At 43.0% G+C, this 15,586-nt stretch overlaps 1 protein-coding gene across 8 annotated transcripts in view; it reads right to left on the bottom strand.

The window, feature by feature from the left end:
* LOC105906459 (oxysterol-binding protein-related protein 5) overlaps window positions 1–15,586 on the bottom strand; it is a 35,606-nt gene that overhangs the window by 7,452 nt on the left and 12,568 nt on the right. For 3 of the 8 annotated variants that reach the window (XM_031569322.2, XM_031569328.2, XM_031569330.2), the window contains exons 2-9: window positions 7,663–7,816; window positions 5,730–5,852; window positions 5,104–5,177; window positions 4,558–4,638; window positions 4,005–4,106; window positions 3,681–3,884; window positions 1,524–1,608; window positions 1,121–1,280 (exon numbers count right to left, since the gene is read on the bottom strand). In XM_031569322.2, coding sequence (XP_031425182.1) covers window positions 1,121–1,280; window positions 1,524–1,608; window positions 3,681–3,884; window positions 4,005–4,106; window positions 4,558–4,638; window positions 5,104–5,177; window positions 5,730–5,852; window positions 7,663–7,816 — 983 coding nt within the window. Of the gene's footprint in view, window positions 1–1,120; window positions 1,281–1,523; window positions 1,609–3,680; window positions 3,885–4,004; window positions 4,107–4,557; window positions 4,639–5,103; window positions 5,178–5,729; window positions 5,853–7,662; window positions 7,817–13,959; window positions 14,039–15,487; window positions 15,546–15,586 lie in introns of all 8 variants that reach the window. The other 5 variants (XM_031569326.2, XM_031569327.2, XM_031569324.1 and 2 more) reach the window with 4 other exon arrangements.

Below are 15,586 nucleotides of genomic sequence, written 5' to 3'. Positions count from 1 at the left end.
TTTGATTAAGAACCTTCCTAGTAACCAGTGAATGACATAATAAACACATTATTACACCATAGTTCTGAGAGTTCTGTGTTTTTACAAATAGAACCATAAAAGACAATGCATGACTGAAAATGTACTTTCTATGATCAGGAATTCAGTGATATCAATACCAACCTCCTGACAGGTTTAGCATATTGAATATATGGTGAATATGTTAAATATATCTTAACAGTGCTAAACGAGAGGTACATAATCGGTAATATAAATCAATGGCCATCTCTTAACATGAAAGAAATGCACTGATCAATTACGATAAGATACTTCAAGTGTCCCCAGGAGACAGGAGCACTACACAAAACTCATATTCAAATAACATTCCGTCACGATACAATGTTATCATATTACAAATACATGCAGTCTATTTTGTAGGACAGATATATAAGCACTTTTTGCCATGTCGAGTACAAATGGAGCCTACACCCAAATCTTAATGCTTCACTGGACTCCAGAGGAAATCTTATCAATTTGCATACACTGTGCAAGGTAGGCATTCTGAACGCTGCATCCATAAGCACACTCTCACTCTCTACCTACCCGGGGACTGCAACTGCAGGTAGTTCTTTAAAAACAAGCTATATATAACTCCAGAGCCATTCCACTCCAGCTGTAATTCACAGCCACCTTCTGCACATGATGTTGCTACATCACAAGTGAAAATGATGGAGACAGATGGAGGAGGAATGGGAGACGTACGACCAGGAAAGGGAGGGCGGGCTGCTGCTTTGTTGCCGAATGCAGCATTGGATGATACCCCTGTCACATGACCTGCTAGTGACTCTGACTGGCTGATGATGCATACAGACATGAAACAGCATTCACTCTCTATCTCTCTCTCTGTCATACACACACACACACACACTCTCTCATTCTGTCTCTGTCTTCTTCTCTCTCTCTCTCCTTCTCTCTCTCTCTCTCTATGCCACACACACCCCCTGTCCTGACTCAGAGGATTGACTGCAGGAGGAAAAAGAGCTTTGACCCAGTTTATCTGCCACCGTAATGCCGTATATATCCCGTGATGCAGTATATGCAGTATACGCATGCTCAGCTTATGCATGTGTGCAGTACTCACAGTTGGAGTTCCTGGTTAGACAGAGGGGAGGTCTGGAGGTTGAGAATGTGTGAGGACTCAGAGGAGCTGCTCAGCTCGCCGTCACGTCCAGCCTTACAGGTCAGCTTGTACAGGCTGGAGCAGCTTAGGGCCAGCTCTAGAGCATCCATCCAGCAGCGCCCTGAAGCAACATGTACAAACGCTTAGCCGTTCATCAGAGCATTCGTGTACACACACACACACACACGAACACACACACACAAACACACACACACACACACACACACACACACACACACAAATACACAAAGTGACAAAGAGACAAAGAGAGAGTACGAGAAAGAGAGAGAGTTACACACACAATAATTATCTCTCTCACTATGTCACTCTCCCTCTTTTTCTTCCTCCATGATAGTGTACCCACCATCTGACTCTGATGCAGCCCTGAATATCAGGTAGCTGCTGGGCAGAGGCTGCGTGATGGAGCCAACATTCTCCCTTTTAGGACCCTGAGGAGTGGAAAGCACTATCAGCAGGTTCGTACCAATCACTTCATATTAAAGCCAGGGCAGCAGAGGGTGACATAGACTTTTAGCGATCAATTCAGAACAATTTGACTTTCTAGAAAAAAAAAAAAAGCTTTAAGAGATATTGATTTTTCTAAATATGGCATATATCTCACTTATGTAAAATGCAAATCAATAACACAACACATAAAAAAAAAACAATGATCATTTATTTTCTATTCATAGTTTTCACGTGACGTCAGAATGACCAGCTGAAGGGCAAAAAACACATTCCACACCTGTCTAACACTGGAGTTTATACAGGAACCGACCACCTTTCATTCAATATCATTTAATATCTCCGCTTTAACATTGTCTGACTTAGGTAGTAAAATGCTAGACAGTTGTTGCTCGGTTGGCTGTTGAAATCGGCGAGGAGACAAGCCCGGATTTTGTTTTTATCGCATTTAAAACCCGCCCACGTTGCTACCAGTTGATTGTAGACGTCTTCTGGGTCCATTTTTCTCGGACACACAGTGAAGCAGCCATACTTTTGGGGCTGGCAATAAAAGCAGTCACCCTGTTCTGGTCGCCTCATTTATCAGAATAACTACCTAAAACGGGAATAGATCAAGTAATAAAGTCAAGAAACAAAGCATCAACACAATTCAAATTGGATTACCCGGTTTCTTCTCTGAGATTGCGACAAGTACCTAAGCAAGTAGGCTAGGCTACTGTATTTTGTCATCCAACTGCTAATACTACAATGCCAGTAGAAAATATATGGGAAAATAATTTAAGTTGTCATTCGCCAGACCAGGTGTTCGTACTTGTTTAAACCAGAAAATTGTGTCAAATGATAAAGAACAGCGTTGGGTAGGCTAAAGGCTGCTAGCTAACAGCAGGTAGCTCGTAGCTAACAGCAGGTAGTTCGTAGCTAACAGCAGGTAGCTCGTAGCTAACAGCAGGTATCTCGCTAGCTGGTAGCTAGCTATTAAATGGCACTCATCTTTGCTCTGATTATGAAGATGTTTTTTGTTTTCACCTTCCAGACGACAGCGTTGTGAACCCATCCACTTCTGAAAATTAAATAACTATCTGTGCTTTTGTAGGCTTTCAGTTTTTGAGATGTGTAGGGGGATGGATTTTCTATTAGATAGATGTAAATATCTCCACACTGGAGCTCTGGCAGGGACTTCGTCGAGGTTAAAGAAATAAAAATGTCAGCGGGTGCAGTACATGGATCAAACATTTTATTTTTTTCTAAATATCTCTGTCTGGTTATAGTGGTATGGTCTGTGGTTGATGGCGATCGTAGTTGAGTAGGCGGCACTGCTCGAAGTTGTCCACTGTTTAACGCTGTTTCGCTGTTCTTTTTGCCCGTCAGCTACCTATTGTAGTCACGTGACTGAAAACTATGAATAGTCTAAGAATTCCACATTCCATTCAGCCAATTTGGTAGCCTGGATACCAGACCGAACTTAGCCCCGCCCACAACATTTGAAGTTGGGAAGTTCGGTCTGGCATTACTCCATTTGGGAGAAATTATTTTCGGACAGAAATTGCTGGACCAATCAAATTGTCAAGGCGGGCTTTATACGATGATGGACAGATCATCAACAGTAACGTAATCAAGCACGTCACCAACACACGAGTTGAATTCGTTTTCAACAAACATGGCTGCCGCTGAAGAGCTGAAATGTATAGATTCGAGTCCATTTAGACATTGACAGTGCATTCATTTTGAAAGAGGAACAGAGAAACGCGATCAAGGCATTTGTCAATCGAAAAGATGTTTTTGCCTTGCTTCCTACGGGATCCGGTAAAAGTTTAATTTATCAGCTGGCCCTGGTCACATACTACGTTGTTCTGATTGGTTGTAGGTAACCAATTGAGCGAAGAGGCATTTTTTCTACTGTTTCGGTTGAAACACGCCCCATAATCACAGCCCAATGGAGCGATATCAGACTCATATTCTGACTAGAATTATGAGTATGACATCGTCAAGCTACCAATTTGGTGATTGTCTGTAAAAACATGTGAGAAACTTGAGGAATGGGGTTGAGGTGTCGCACCTTCACAGCCCAGATGGACTGGTCCAGTGGGTGGTACAGTTTGAAGCAGAAGCCATCCTTCTTGGAAGGCCTCTCGATGAGCTTACAGGCATTGAGGAGTATGGTGCCGACCCAGTGATCCACCTTAGGGGACTTGTAAACAAGAAGCACTCCCGGTTTCAAGACACACCACATTTTAGTCCAGCTCTTCAAGGTCCCACGAATCTGAGGAAGAGTGAGGAGTTCACCAAATGCCCACAAGAACACAGAGCGCAGGACAGTACAGACAGAAATCATTTGAAGTAATGATCTAGCACTCAGTGAAGGAGTTCAATTTCACTGCACCTTTAACCAGTTAGACATGATGACAACAGTGGGGTCCTTCAAAGCACTAAAAAGCTCTTTTGTTGCCCTCTTTTTCTCCTGACGATAATTCTTTTTTTGGACCTTTGAAAAAAAAAATATACATACAGAAGACTGACCTTCAGTCTTAATAACATTAAATTACTTCATTACACCACAAGAGGGCAGCACATGGCCTGATAACATAAAAATCAACGGTTGTCTGCATAATGCTAGTGTGGAAGTGCAAATTTACATTTACATTTACATTTAGTCATTTAGCAGACGCTTTTATCCAAAGCGACTTACAAGGTATACACATTTTACACTGATGGCACACTGCGCATCAGGAGCAATTAGGGGTTCAGTCTCTTGCTCAAGGACGCTTCGACAGGGAATCGAACTAGCAACCTTCTGTTTACTAACCGACTTCTCTACCTCCTGTACCACTGTCGCCCCTCAAATGACAGTCACACTCACTTACACAAATCTGAGTTTCTGTCTTAATTATGAGATGCTAAACACAAATACCACACTTACAGTCAGGAACACCCACCTTAAGAGACTCCTTTCTGTCCAGTTTCTCCGTGGGACTAGAGCATTCTTTTTCATGGCCATTGAAAACCTTTGATTCTGACTGAAAATGTATACCAAAAGTTACATTTAAAAAGTGTAGCAAAAACACATTCAACATGAATGATAACATATCCTTATGTCATGAAAAGTTTAATGATCCCAGAACCGTTCTCCCTAACCCTTCATTCTCCACTTACGTGTACTTTACTCGAAAACATGACAAATATTCATCTGGTTAATACGGTATACAAATACTGGGGGGAGCTGTGGAACAAGCGGTAGCATCCCGACCATGTATGGGTATAAGTGCCCACAGGGACCTGGGCTCGTGTCAGGCTCAGGTCATTTCCTGATCCCACTCCCAATCTCTCGCTCCCACTCATTTCCTGTCTCTCTCCCCTATCCTCCTGATGTTCACGATGCTTTTTACAGTCAGGGTGCTGGAGCTTTGCTTCTACCCACCGTTCACAATTCACTGCATTAAGGTGCTGCATCATAATATTAACAAGTGACACTCTTTTCGTACCTTATTTGAAGGAGACCTAGCAGGACTGACATTATTCTTGAGGTTTTGTGTACCATCCTTATCTGTTTCACTACCTGCAACACACCACAACACGATAAAAGAGATGTATGACTCATTTTCACTACAGCAGGTTCAGTCAGTGCAAATCCTTGGAGATTGATATTTTTCCAAATGGCATTACCCCACACAGAACATCAATGCAACCCAAAGAGTATGAATCTATTACTTTCCTTAAATGACTCATGGAGCCTACTCCTGAAAATACCAGGGAAAGACTTATATCTATATCTGATACAAATACACAGGCCCATAGAAGACTATACATTTTTAGGGTGTGATTTAATAAAAGTCACCAAATATTCCATACCTACATTTCATACATGCTGTTTCTCCTTTAGACATATTTATTGCTTTTTTTTTACCCTGAAACTGTGGCCCACAGTAAACAAATGCAAACCCGTTATCATGCCCAGATGCATAGAAATGCTTAGCAACACTGAGAAACGCTGACTTTTTTTTTACTATGTCCACAGAACTAGATAGATGTTGTATGATTACAAGCAATTGAATGTATGTGACAGCAAAAACGGAGTATACATCTTTCAGTGGGGTGGCACTATCTGTACCTAGCAATGCTGTCTGAGAGAGTGGGTGACGGATGAGTTCAGCATCTCTGCCTCCGCCTGTGGCTGTGGTCTCAGGTGTCCTCTTTAACCGCTCCTCTGCGTGCGGGATGGATGACAAGAGCCCTACAGCCGCAGGGCAGCCAGGAGAGAAACAAGTGGGTGTCTCTCTCTCTCCCTCTCTCTCTCTTTCACTCACTCTTTTCCCAGCTGCACTTGTTAAAGACTCAGCTTCAAACAAAGTACAAGCCCTCAATGGAAGGGAAAAAAAACATACAAGAAACAACAACACATTGCACAGGGCTGGTGGACAGGCTGAATGATCGATCACCGCTTGGCTTTATTACATTTTTCTTCAGGTTTGTCTTCTGCTAACACACTGAACACTGTATGGCAGCTCTGATCCATAGTGAACATGCAGGTCTGAGGGGGTAATAGATGGGCAGTTAAACAGGTCATTTCAGTTGGCTTTGTATTTGTGGATGCTCTAAGACTGTCGCAAGGCACAAACTAGGGCTAGGGACATTATCATCATTGGTATTTCTGTGGCATCACAAAGCCGTGATATCTGAACTAGAGACCCATTACGTGAGAATTGGTATTTTTTGCTACTGAGCTCCTCCTAAAGTGGCGGAGTGTAGCTCAATTTTACATCACTGTCATAAATACAAATCCCCTATGAGACCCCCTAATGGAGAGTATACAGGCATGTTTGTTGACAAGCTGAAGGATATGGAACCGACAAAGACAACAACAGAAGCCAAAGAAGTATGTAGACTGACAAGGTTTTACACAAATATGACTCTGCAGCCCATATACATTGTTTTCTAAGCATTTTAATGTGGAGTATGTGTAATCCAACAACATTTTCTTGGTGCCATGCTTAATATACATTGGACAGTGTAATTTCTTACAAGCTACCTGAAATAGGTTTTCAAGGTTGCAAACTTCCAAGGCTTACTGGCGTGAGATTGATGAGGACTGATCAAACTTTTTGACGTGAGATTAATTTATTTGGATGCTAGCCTAAGACAGGACAGGTCGATGACTTTGGGCATCGGAAAAACTACAAATATCCGTGAGACAGGGATGACACCAATAAGGCTATAGCATATGTCGCAATCTTTCATAAATAACAGTGGTAGGTATCTTTATGATGAAAAACTAGTGAGTCGACAACTTTTCTAACATAGCCAAACATCAAGCAAGCGCATCACAAGACATAGCAAGACAGCTAATAAATTATTACTGACTAGTCCAACTTTATGGCCAGCTCAGCATCCTTTTGTAACTTTTAGCTCTCTCCAACAAGTAAAAGCCTTTTTCGGTCTCTTGCTCGGTTACTCTGTATCTTTTGCTTCCTCAGCTTCTTTATTGCCTCTGCCATGATGTCCATACAGAGAATACTGCGCTAGCTTCCTCTTATAGCTAGCGCATGGGTCTAGTTGTTGTTGCGTGAGGTGGTGCCATAAAGTATTGCGTCGCTCTCGCAAGAGGTCTTGCGCCCTGTACCCCAAAGTTACATGGTAGTGGCACAGACGCCTTTCTCCGTATTACAAGTTCAGTGTCACCAAAATTATTTTGAAGCTGTTATTTTAAGGTAAAATTATTACATAATGTTACTTTAAGATCCACAGATAATTTCAGCAGAAAGTCTGAATTCAGAGCTGTCTAGTTTTGCCTCAGACCAGAGATAGGTGGATGCACCTGTTTAAACCCTGACTCACACCATTTCACCATGTGAAGAACTGGTGATTGTTTTTCTGACCTGGGTTTTGTGCAATTACAACACCTTCCGAAATGTACACAGCCAACATGCAAATTTGTGGCTGTCTGCAAATGAGACAGGGATGCATATGCAGACATATAGACCTACTGTTGCTACTGAGTTCAAGTAGTGTGTGGAGTTTGATTGGTGGGAGAGTTCCCAATTTACCTGGACTGAGAGGGAAGATGCTATGGTCTCCATCTGAGAGATTTCGTGAGAGCCCACGGGGGTCCACCTTCTGCGGAGAGGAAACAGTCGGACACAGAGAAAACCGCCGACGGAATGCATTATCCTCCTTCATCTTCTCTGCTGGATTCGACTTCTGGGAGACATGAGGAAGACATATGAGAACTACATTTGCGCTGAAGAGGAACCAGTGGTGACAACACTCTACTGGGTTACATGTATAAGACTAAGAAACTCCCCAGCATGGAAACCTCTAACCATTCGGTACTTAAACATACATTTTCATCATAAATTGTGAGTTTACATGAAAGATCAAGGGTCAAGGATCATGGCCGCAAATCAAAGCCTTCCCTACTTCACATGAGCTTATAATCATGCTCATCCATACATCTGGCTTATGACGCAACACATCACACAACTGTGAATAATTCAGCACAGATGCCACCATTACTGGCTCTGTGCTAAACCTCTGTGAGCGACCGCTTCAAAATACACTTCCGCGACCATTCAACACCTGTTCTGTGCATCGTGATAACTGCTAGATCTATCGCTACTCTCTCCTCTCTCAGGCTCAGGCAGTGAAGCCAGCATAAGCTCCTGTCATAGATAACACCCAGCACATCTGCCAGTGTCAGTTTGGCAGGGATGCTCTCCTCTGACATGATTGAGAGAGATCACTGGCCCTAGGGGGGGTGTGTGTGTGTGTGTGTGTGTGTGTGTGTGTGTGTGTGTGTGCGTGTGTGTGTGTGTGTGTGTGTGTGTGTGTGTGTGTGTGTGAATGACGTTGTTGGGACTGAGTGAGCAGGTCTGTCTGGTCTTGCATACTGGATTTAATGCCGTGACGCACATGCTGAGAGTATGTATACAATCCATATGAATACACACCCCATATGCTGAGAGGTGTGGGGGGGCATCGATCTGACATGTAACATGGTGAGCCTTCTTTGCCCCTCTTTTGATGGCAAGGCTTGATGCATTTATTATTGGTGGTGTGGCTAAAAGCAAGTCCGACTTGTCACCCGCAGTCATCTCGGGTACCTCTCATCTGCTGGTCATCTGCATGCAAATGCCAAGGTGGTAGCCTAGCAATGAGCATGTTAGATGAATGCAGATGGAACATGAATTCGGAGGGGGTATTTTAGATGAAATAACATATTCAATCAATTGGTCAAGTCCAAGTTTTCAAACGTAGGTACTGCCCTAATTTTCAAACAGTGAACAGTCACAGTGAACAGTACGCATTACACATATTGGTAAGAGCAGTTCATCCATGCTATTTTGATGATCATCCTGTAAGATGACACAAATATAAGGAAAATATAAGGTACACGGAAATTGCTTTATTAAAGGTCTTTCTGGTTGCTCTCGAGTACTGGCCACACAATCATTACAAAATCACGAAACAGCCCTGGGTTATAAGGCCTGTTGTGTTAGTGATAGCAACAACAAGAGGATGAAATTTAGAAATTCAGAAAAATATCGGTCTACTTTGCAGCATGCTGTTATGTGTGGGATCTATAACAAATGCAGAGGTTTCAGTGTGTTCCACTCTGGAGCAGTTCTGACAGACTGCCAGACAGAACACTGTCAGGGACACATACCCCCTCTCCCATACGCCCCCACTTCCCATACTGTTTCACTTGCCACTATTAATAATGTAAGAGAGGAAGAGAGTGCTGTGCAAATTCAAAATATCTCCTCAGAGTGAGACTTCAGGCACAGATAAAGACGGTGGGGGGAGGTAGACGGAGAGAGCCAGAGAAAGAGTGAAAGAGAGAGAAAGAGAGAGAGAGAGTGAGAGTGAGAGAGTGTGCTAAAAATAGAGTCTGATGCAGTGGAGGTAGCATGGTGCAGAGGCCCAATCAGCGGCTCCATCCTGCACTGTGACATATAATGCAGTGGAATGAGGCTGGGGCATGTGCCTGTATATCAGCACGGAGCCTGGCCTGACACAGCTCTCATTCATATCCCTGGAGGGCGAAGTGGGGGTGTTAAAGTTAATGCTAAGCTGCTAATGCAAGTGAATGGACAGGAAAGTGTTTGCCTGCGCATCTGTGCCCTTGCAGCTGGCCTCTGGGTCGTTTCTGGGGATTACACAGGATCGAGCCCCGGTGCAGCTCTCATGGCTGCCAACGGATATGATTAGACCTAAAACCGACCCGATTATCACATCGATAGAAGGGAAACACACCTAAGCAGAGTGACAGAGACATAGATAGAGAGAGAGAGAGAGAGAGAGTGAAAGAGAAAGAAAGAGAGTGAGGGTGAAAGGTCTATAGGAAGAGGTGTAACTCTGCTTTTTCTTGACTTTCCAGCCTTTCGTAATGGGTGATGCACATCTACGAAAGGACTGAGGTGTTCATAGCCTTTATGGTGACAGTAACACAAATGTGCCATCAAATGACCTACAGTGTAAGTCACTGTCTTGGCACATAGTTGCAGTCAATGCCAAGTTGAGGTGATGTCTGAGATAGTAGCTCAAAACCTAAGTTCATTTTCCTCAGGTATCTATAAACTCTATGCGGAGTGACTGACATAGGAATACCTTTGCTTGATTAGAATACATAATATATTAATATATTCTCATCTGGAAAACAGCGGACTAAGCTTAAGAGAGGGAGGCTTTTTCCATGATTTAACAACAACAAAAACTGTTAATGGAAACACATGTTAACAGAATTCACTACACGCACATTGGGGATTTAAACCCCTAAGAGTCACAACATTGTCTAAGTAAATTAATAGAAACAACACTGACATCTGGTACTGTAAATTCAATTTGAACAACTGGGAATTGTGGACAAAATCCTGTCATGGTAGTGGGCTCAGAATACCTCCCATCCTACACCACCATACAACCTAAATGGTGAAATATATTTAGCAATCTATTTCTGTGCAGAGGTCAGTATGCTTAGCATTGTGCGCTGGTCAAGGACTCCAGAGACACATTCAGGGGAGTAATCCGCAGAATAACAGGCAGATATGCTGGCAGAAAGAGATAAATATTCCCCTGCTGTGTGGGTGGCCGTGGAGTGTCAACAACGTCCTCCAGGCCTTTCAAATGGGACTTGTCTGACACAAGCCACCCCATGACGGGCTGACCCACTTTTCTTCCCCAACGTATCTGCAGCCTCCCTGGCCCACTACACCGAGAGCAGGAGCGTGTGTCATGAAAACGACATGAAACACAACAAACAAATGGATAAAGAGGAAGACATGTAGGTGATACTTCTCAAAGCTCTCAGCTTACATTCAGCAGTTGGCCACACACAAATACAACATGCTGACAGACTGGGATATACTGTTCATGAGAGTTTCTATACAGCTGAGATGAAACATTTAGCACTGTGCTTCTTTCCCAAATGCTGTTATGTTGCATGATAGCTGCTCCACTTCATTTGGCATTCACAGATTCACCCAGGAAGAGGGCTGATGGCAGAATGAACCTTTACAGAGAAGGTTTCAGCAGTCCGTATGTAAATAGTGCTCCAAAACACTCAATCAAAGACACTTACACACTCTGTTATTGTTTCTTTCTCTCTCCATCATTCATGTCTTCTCAGTCAGTTCTAAGTAAGCATTACTGTTTATTCAGAGACAAGCTCTTAGATCCTCTCCTGGGATATGAATGGACTTAAAACTTTCCACACACAGGCCAAGGGAATATGCACACGGCCACAGCTGTTCTTTGTGTGACAAGCCAAGCGCACACAAAACAAATGAAATTAATGACAGAATTAGACTAGGGGCCTCAACACCTCACAAGGTGGAGTGTGTTTCCTCCGACTTGTGTGAGGACGCAATCTTTTGCGGTCCAGTATTCGGTCCTGCACATTCATTTCACACAGCTCTGCAGAGAGCGATGCATGGCTGTATTTTTAGCTCTGAGAGGCTCTAGACTGCAAGAGGTCACTACCGCTGTGGAACAGATTTCAAATAAGAAACAAACAAGTGCTCTCACCACCTCTCAAACCATTAATAGATTCCTCTCAAGCACTTGAAGAGACTCTTTAATTGCTTTATCCTCCATAGATTGGGAATGCCCTCCACAATTTTGTCACTGGATATGAACAACTGTTTTTTGTCAGTGATGTGATCTGGGGACTGCTATTTTTGGAACTGGGGGAATGACCTGTAAAAAAGTTCTGAGATGACAGAGTGGTTGTGTAAAGGGAGTCCTGCATCAGAGAACCCTCTAAAGTCGATACCCCCCCCCCCACCCCACCTCATCCCCACCCTTCTTCCATGTGACTTCCCATGCAGCAAGCAGGAGGACTGAGAACTAAAGAACTAAATCCACAGGGACCGACATGTTCTCCTACACAAGGGCACATCACCAGAGTTCTCCCAAATCTAATCTAGAGCATACCCAGTTGAGCGTGAGAGAGAAAAAGAGAGAGACACTGAAAGAGAAAGGGAGGAAGGTGGGGCTGGGCGGGGGGTGGTGGTGGTGGTGGGGTGGACGAGGGGATACAAAAAAGGGAGGGTGTAGGTTCCAAATCAGTGAGGCTTGCGTAAGTGAAAATCCATATCTGTCACACATTTAGCCCAGATTGAGGCTATTCAGGGACGCGTCTTTCTTTATCCGCTTGTCCTTTTCCAGCCGGTCCATCCTACCCCTCTCCAATGTTTAAGACACACTCTCTCCTCTGCACTGCATCCAAAAAGATACAAACACACAAAAATACAAATGCATCTCTGCTTATAATCATTTATCTATCTGCTTTTCATTCTTGTCTCATTCCCTTAAACTGTCACAAATATCCTGACTGAGTGAATGCCTGATAAGGAAAGTAGAGAGCAGGTCGCCGCTGCCTCTCCATCCGGACAGGAGGTAGATAAAGCATCAGGTCACTGAGCAAGAGCTCGCATGACAACCAGAGCGGTGGGCATTATCAGACTTGGTTTCTTGGGTAAAATGGATAGACGTGACGTATTTGGGGAAGATAAGGGCTGTATCATTTTACTTGGGTAAGCACATTCTCATGACCTGTCACTGCCTGTGTGATACTGTCACAGGTAGGCAAATTCAGTTAAAAACACATCTGTGCAATGCCACGCATGACACATCGCATTGTTTGACGATAGATGCTACTGGCAAGATGTTTCATTGTGTTGCACAAGTACTGTAGGACAAACTGAGAAACTGAAAAAGAACTACAAAGTCAAGGAGGCTAATGAAGCAAGTGAAACTGCTGGGGAGTGGAGCAAGACTAATACCACACGTGAGACTAAATAAACATGCTCTCTTTGCACTCCATCAGATAAAGCATTAAGACTCCCTCTGTATGAATGTTTGCACGTCACTTCACCTGTCTAGCCTCACCCATCTCCCTGCACCTAGTCACCTCTGCCGTCCATATAAACAAATGCTGTCCCTTTCGGTTTAGTTCAACCCACACCACCGCCTGCCTTTGCTCAGTCAAAGTGTGTTTTGAGTAAGATAACACCAGTGTACACATATGACACACCAGCTACGGCCCATTTCCCAAGGGACACTACCCCCAACCATTCTCACTATATACAACACCCGAAAACGGTTAATCACCCACTTTCACTCAGCACCTACACAGGTTCATAGCTTTATGTGCATATATGAACATTGTTCACAATTCACAATGACAGTTGTAATGCTTGATCTATAATGTAAGCTGTGTAAGATATGTATTCTCGCAGTTCAACAGCTATAAATTCAATGCAGGGCTGAGTGGTTGGCTTGAAAACCGCAGAGGTATCAAGTACATGATGTGAATACCTAATGCATAGCCAGCAGTCAGAATAATCTTCTCAAGATTAGTAGCACAGAAATAAATGTACATTGTCAGCCATTTAAGACTCTCCACCTTTAATAATTCAGAAGTTACAAGGATGCCTCCATTGTGGTTACAGTACTATGGGGCAAAAGGAACGTATTGTGGAAGTTTACACAACGGTAGACATTTCTCTAGACAGAAAGTATAATACTTCTAAAGTGTTGTATATTTGAATGCTATCGGTATAAATATCTCTCTTCATACCTTTACAGAGATACACACACATACAGCATATACAGCCAATACAGTAGTATTGACACACACATACACATACATGTGTACACAAATACACACAGACACACACAAAGACACACACACAGACACACACACAGACACATTCACCCACACACACAGACACACACACACACAGACAGACAGACAGACAGACAGACAGACAGACAGACAGACAGACAGACACACACACACACACACACACACACACACACAATCAAATGTGCATACTTGCCTCTGACATCAGAGTGTCATTCTTCTGTTTCACCAGGGACATTTAAACTCATCTATGGCAGAATCTTGTCATGTTCAGCCTGATATCAGGAGAGAAAGCACACCTTAAGACACCTTAACAGCTACAATGTGGCCTCCTACTTACTCTTGACCTGTATTTGGGAGGCAAAGGAACCATTTGAGCCTGCATCAGAACTAGGGATGGGCATTCGATTAAATTGTCTTAATCGATTAACGATCGATTTTCGATTAATCATTATAATTTTTATATTAAAATTCACTATTTATAGGCTATATTAAAATGCAGTGAAAATAGAAAAAACACAGCGTGTTTCCTCATTGAGATATTTATTACAAGATGAACAACTCTTGTGGCAGTTAAACTTACAAGATGGACAACTCTTGTGGCAGTTAAACGTTATCCGTTCAATGGTTACACTTGAAAATATGCGCTGCTGTACTCTTAAGCAGCGGAGCCGACAGCTAGAAGCCGGTGCTCATAAACACAACTGACCTTCGTTTTTTTTTCTCTCTAACTAATTAATCTCACATTTTGAAATTCATTCATCTAGATTCATCGTGATTAAAAGTTTGTTTTCTTCTAAAGACTAAATCTTATAAATGAACAAGTAATCACTTCATTCATTATTTTAGACACTGTTGTTTAATTGAATTCGTGCTCTCTCGCCATCAGCCAAGGAATGTATGCGAGACACAATGGTGCCCCTCGACGGTAAATCGTAAGAATTGTCCCCTGAAGCAATTCGAATCACCTCAGTCAGCCCACCGTCTTCAACTATGTTGATGGGCCGACAGTCACCCGCAACCTAAACTGCTACAGCGTTGGTAACCTTTTCACGGACTGGTCTAGTTAATTTCCTAGAGAAGTCGTGGAGTGTGGGTTGGCGACCATCTAACCTGGGACTGCTTTCTGTCGGGTGCTTTGCATTAAGGTGATAACTTAAACACGAGCTGCTTCTGTGATAGCTACATTCAGCTTGACAAATGCTACATACAACTTTAGTTTTGTCGATTGTTCTGTCATTTTGCCTCTTAAACAGAAACTTTCCGCCAACAATCCCTCAGCTCTCTCCATCTTCAACTACCGTCTCGGTCTCTTCTATCTAACTGACTGCAGACAAGGGGCGGTTTCGTGCCACGGGTCAACGCGCACCGGAAGTAAACAAAGTTGCGTTAACTGCGTTCAAATATTTGATTGCATTAATCTCCGCCACAATAATCTCATAGAATAACGCGTTAACTTTGACAGCCCTAAAATAAATAAATTACACGCACACTACGCAACAGAACATGCATTAGTTTTAATCGATGAAAAAATAATTTCATCGAGGAAATTCTTAATGATCAATTAATCGATCGTCGATTAATTATGCCCATCCCTAATCAGAACACAGGAATGTGAACTTGTGAGAAGGAGCAGATAAATTAGGTCAGAATCCTTTTTCAGTTTTCAAACTAAATCCTTCGAACATACTGCATGGGAAAAACAAAAGGAAATCTTCGATTACCATGGTGACTTCCCAATTTTCCTCCAATTTTGCTCACACTATGAGGAGGAAATGGCATCTGGGGATGTAGAGACAAAGGTCAGCCTTAAGCCATTATGC

Source organism: Clupea harengus, chromosome 6, assembly GCF_900700415.2.
Source record: "Clupea harengus chromosome 6, Ch_v2.0.2, whole genome shotgun sequence".
Lineage (NCBI taxonomy): Eukaryota > Metazoa > Chordata > Actinopteri > Clupeiformes > Clupeidae > Clupea > Clupea harengus.
The sequence above is the reverse complement of the archived record's forward strand: the minus strand, read 5'-3'. Positions and strand labels throughout refer to the sequence as shown.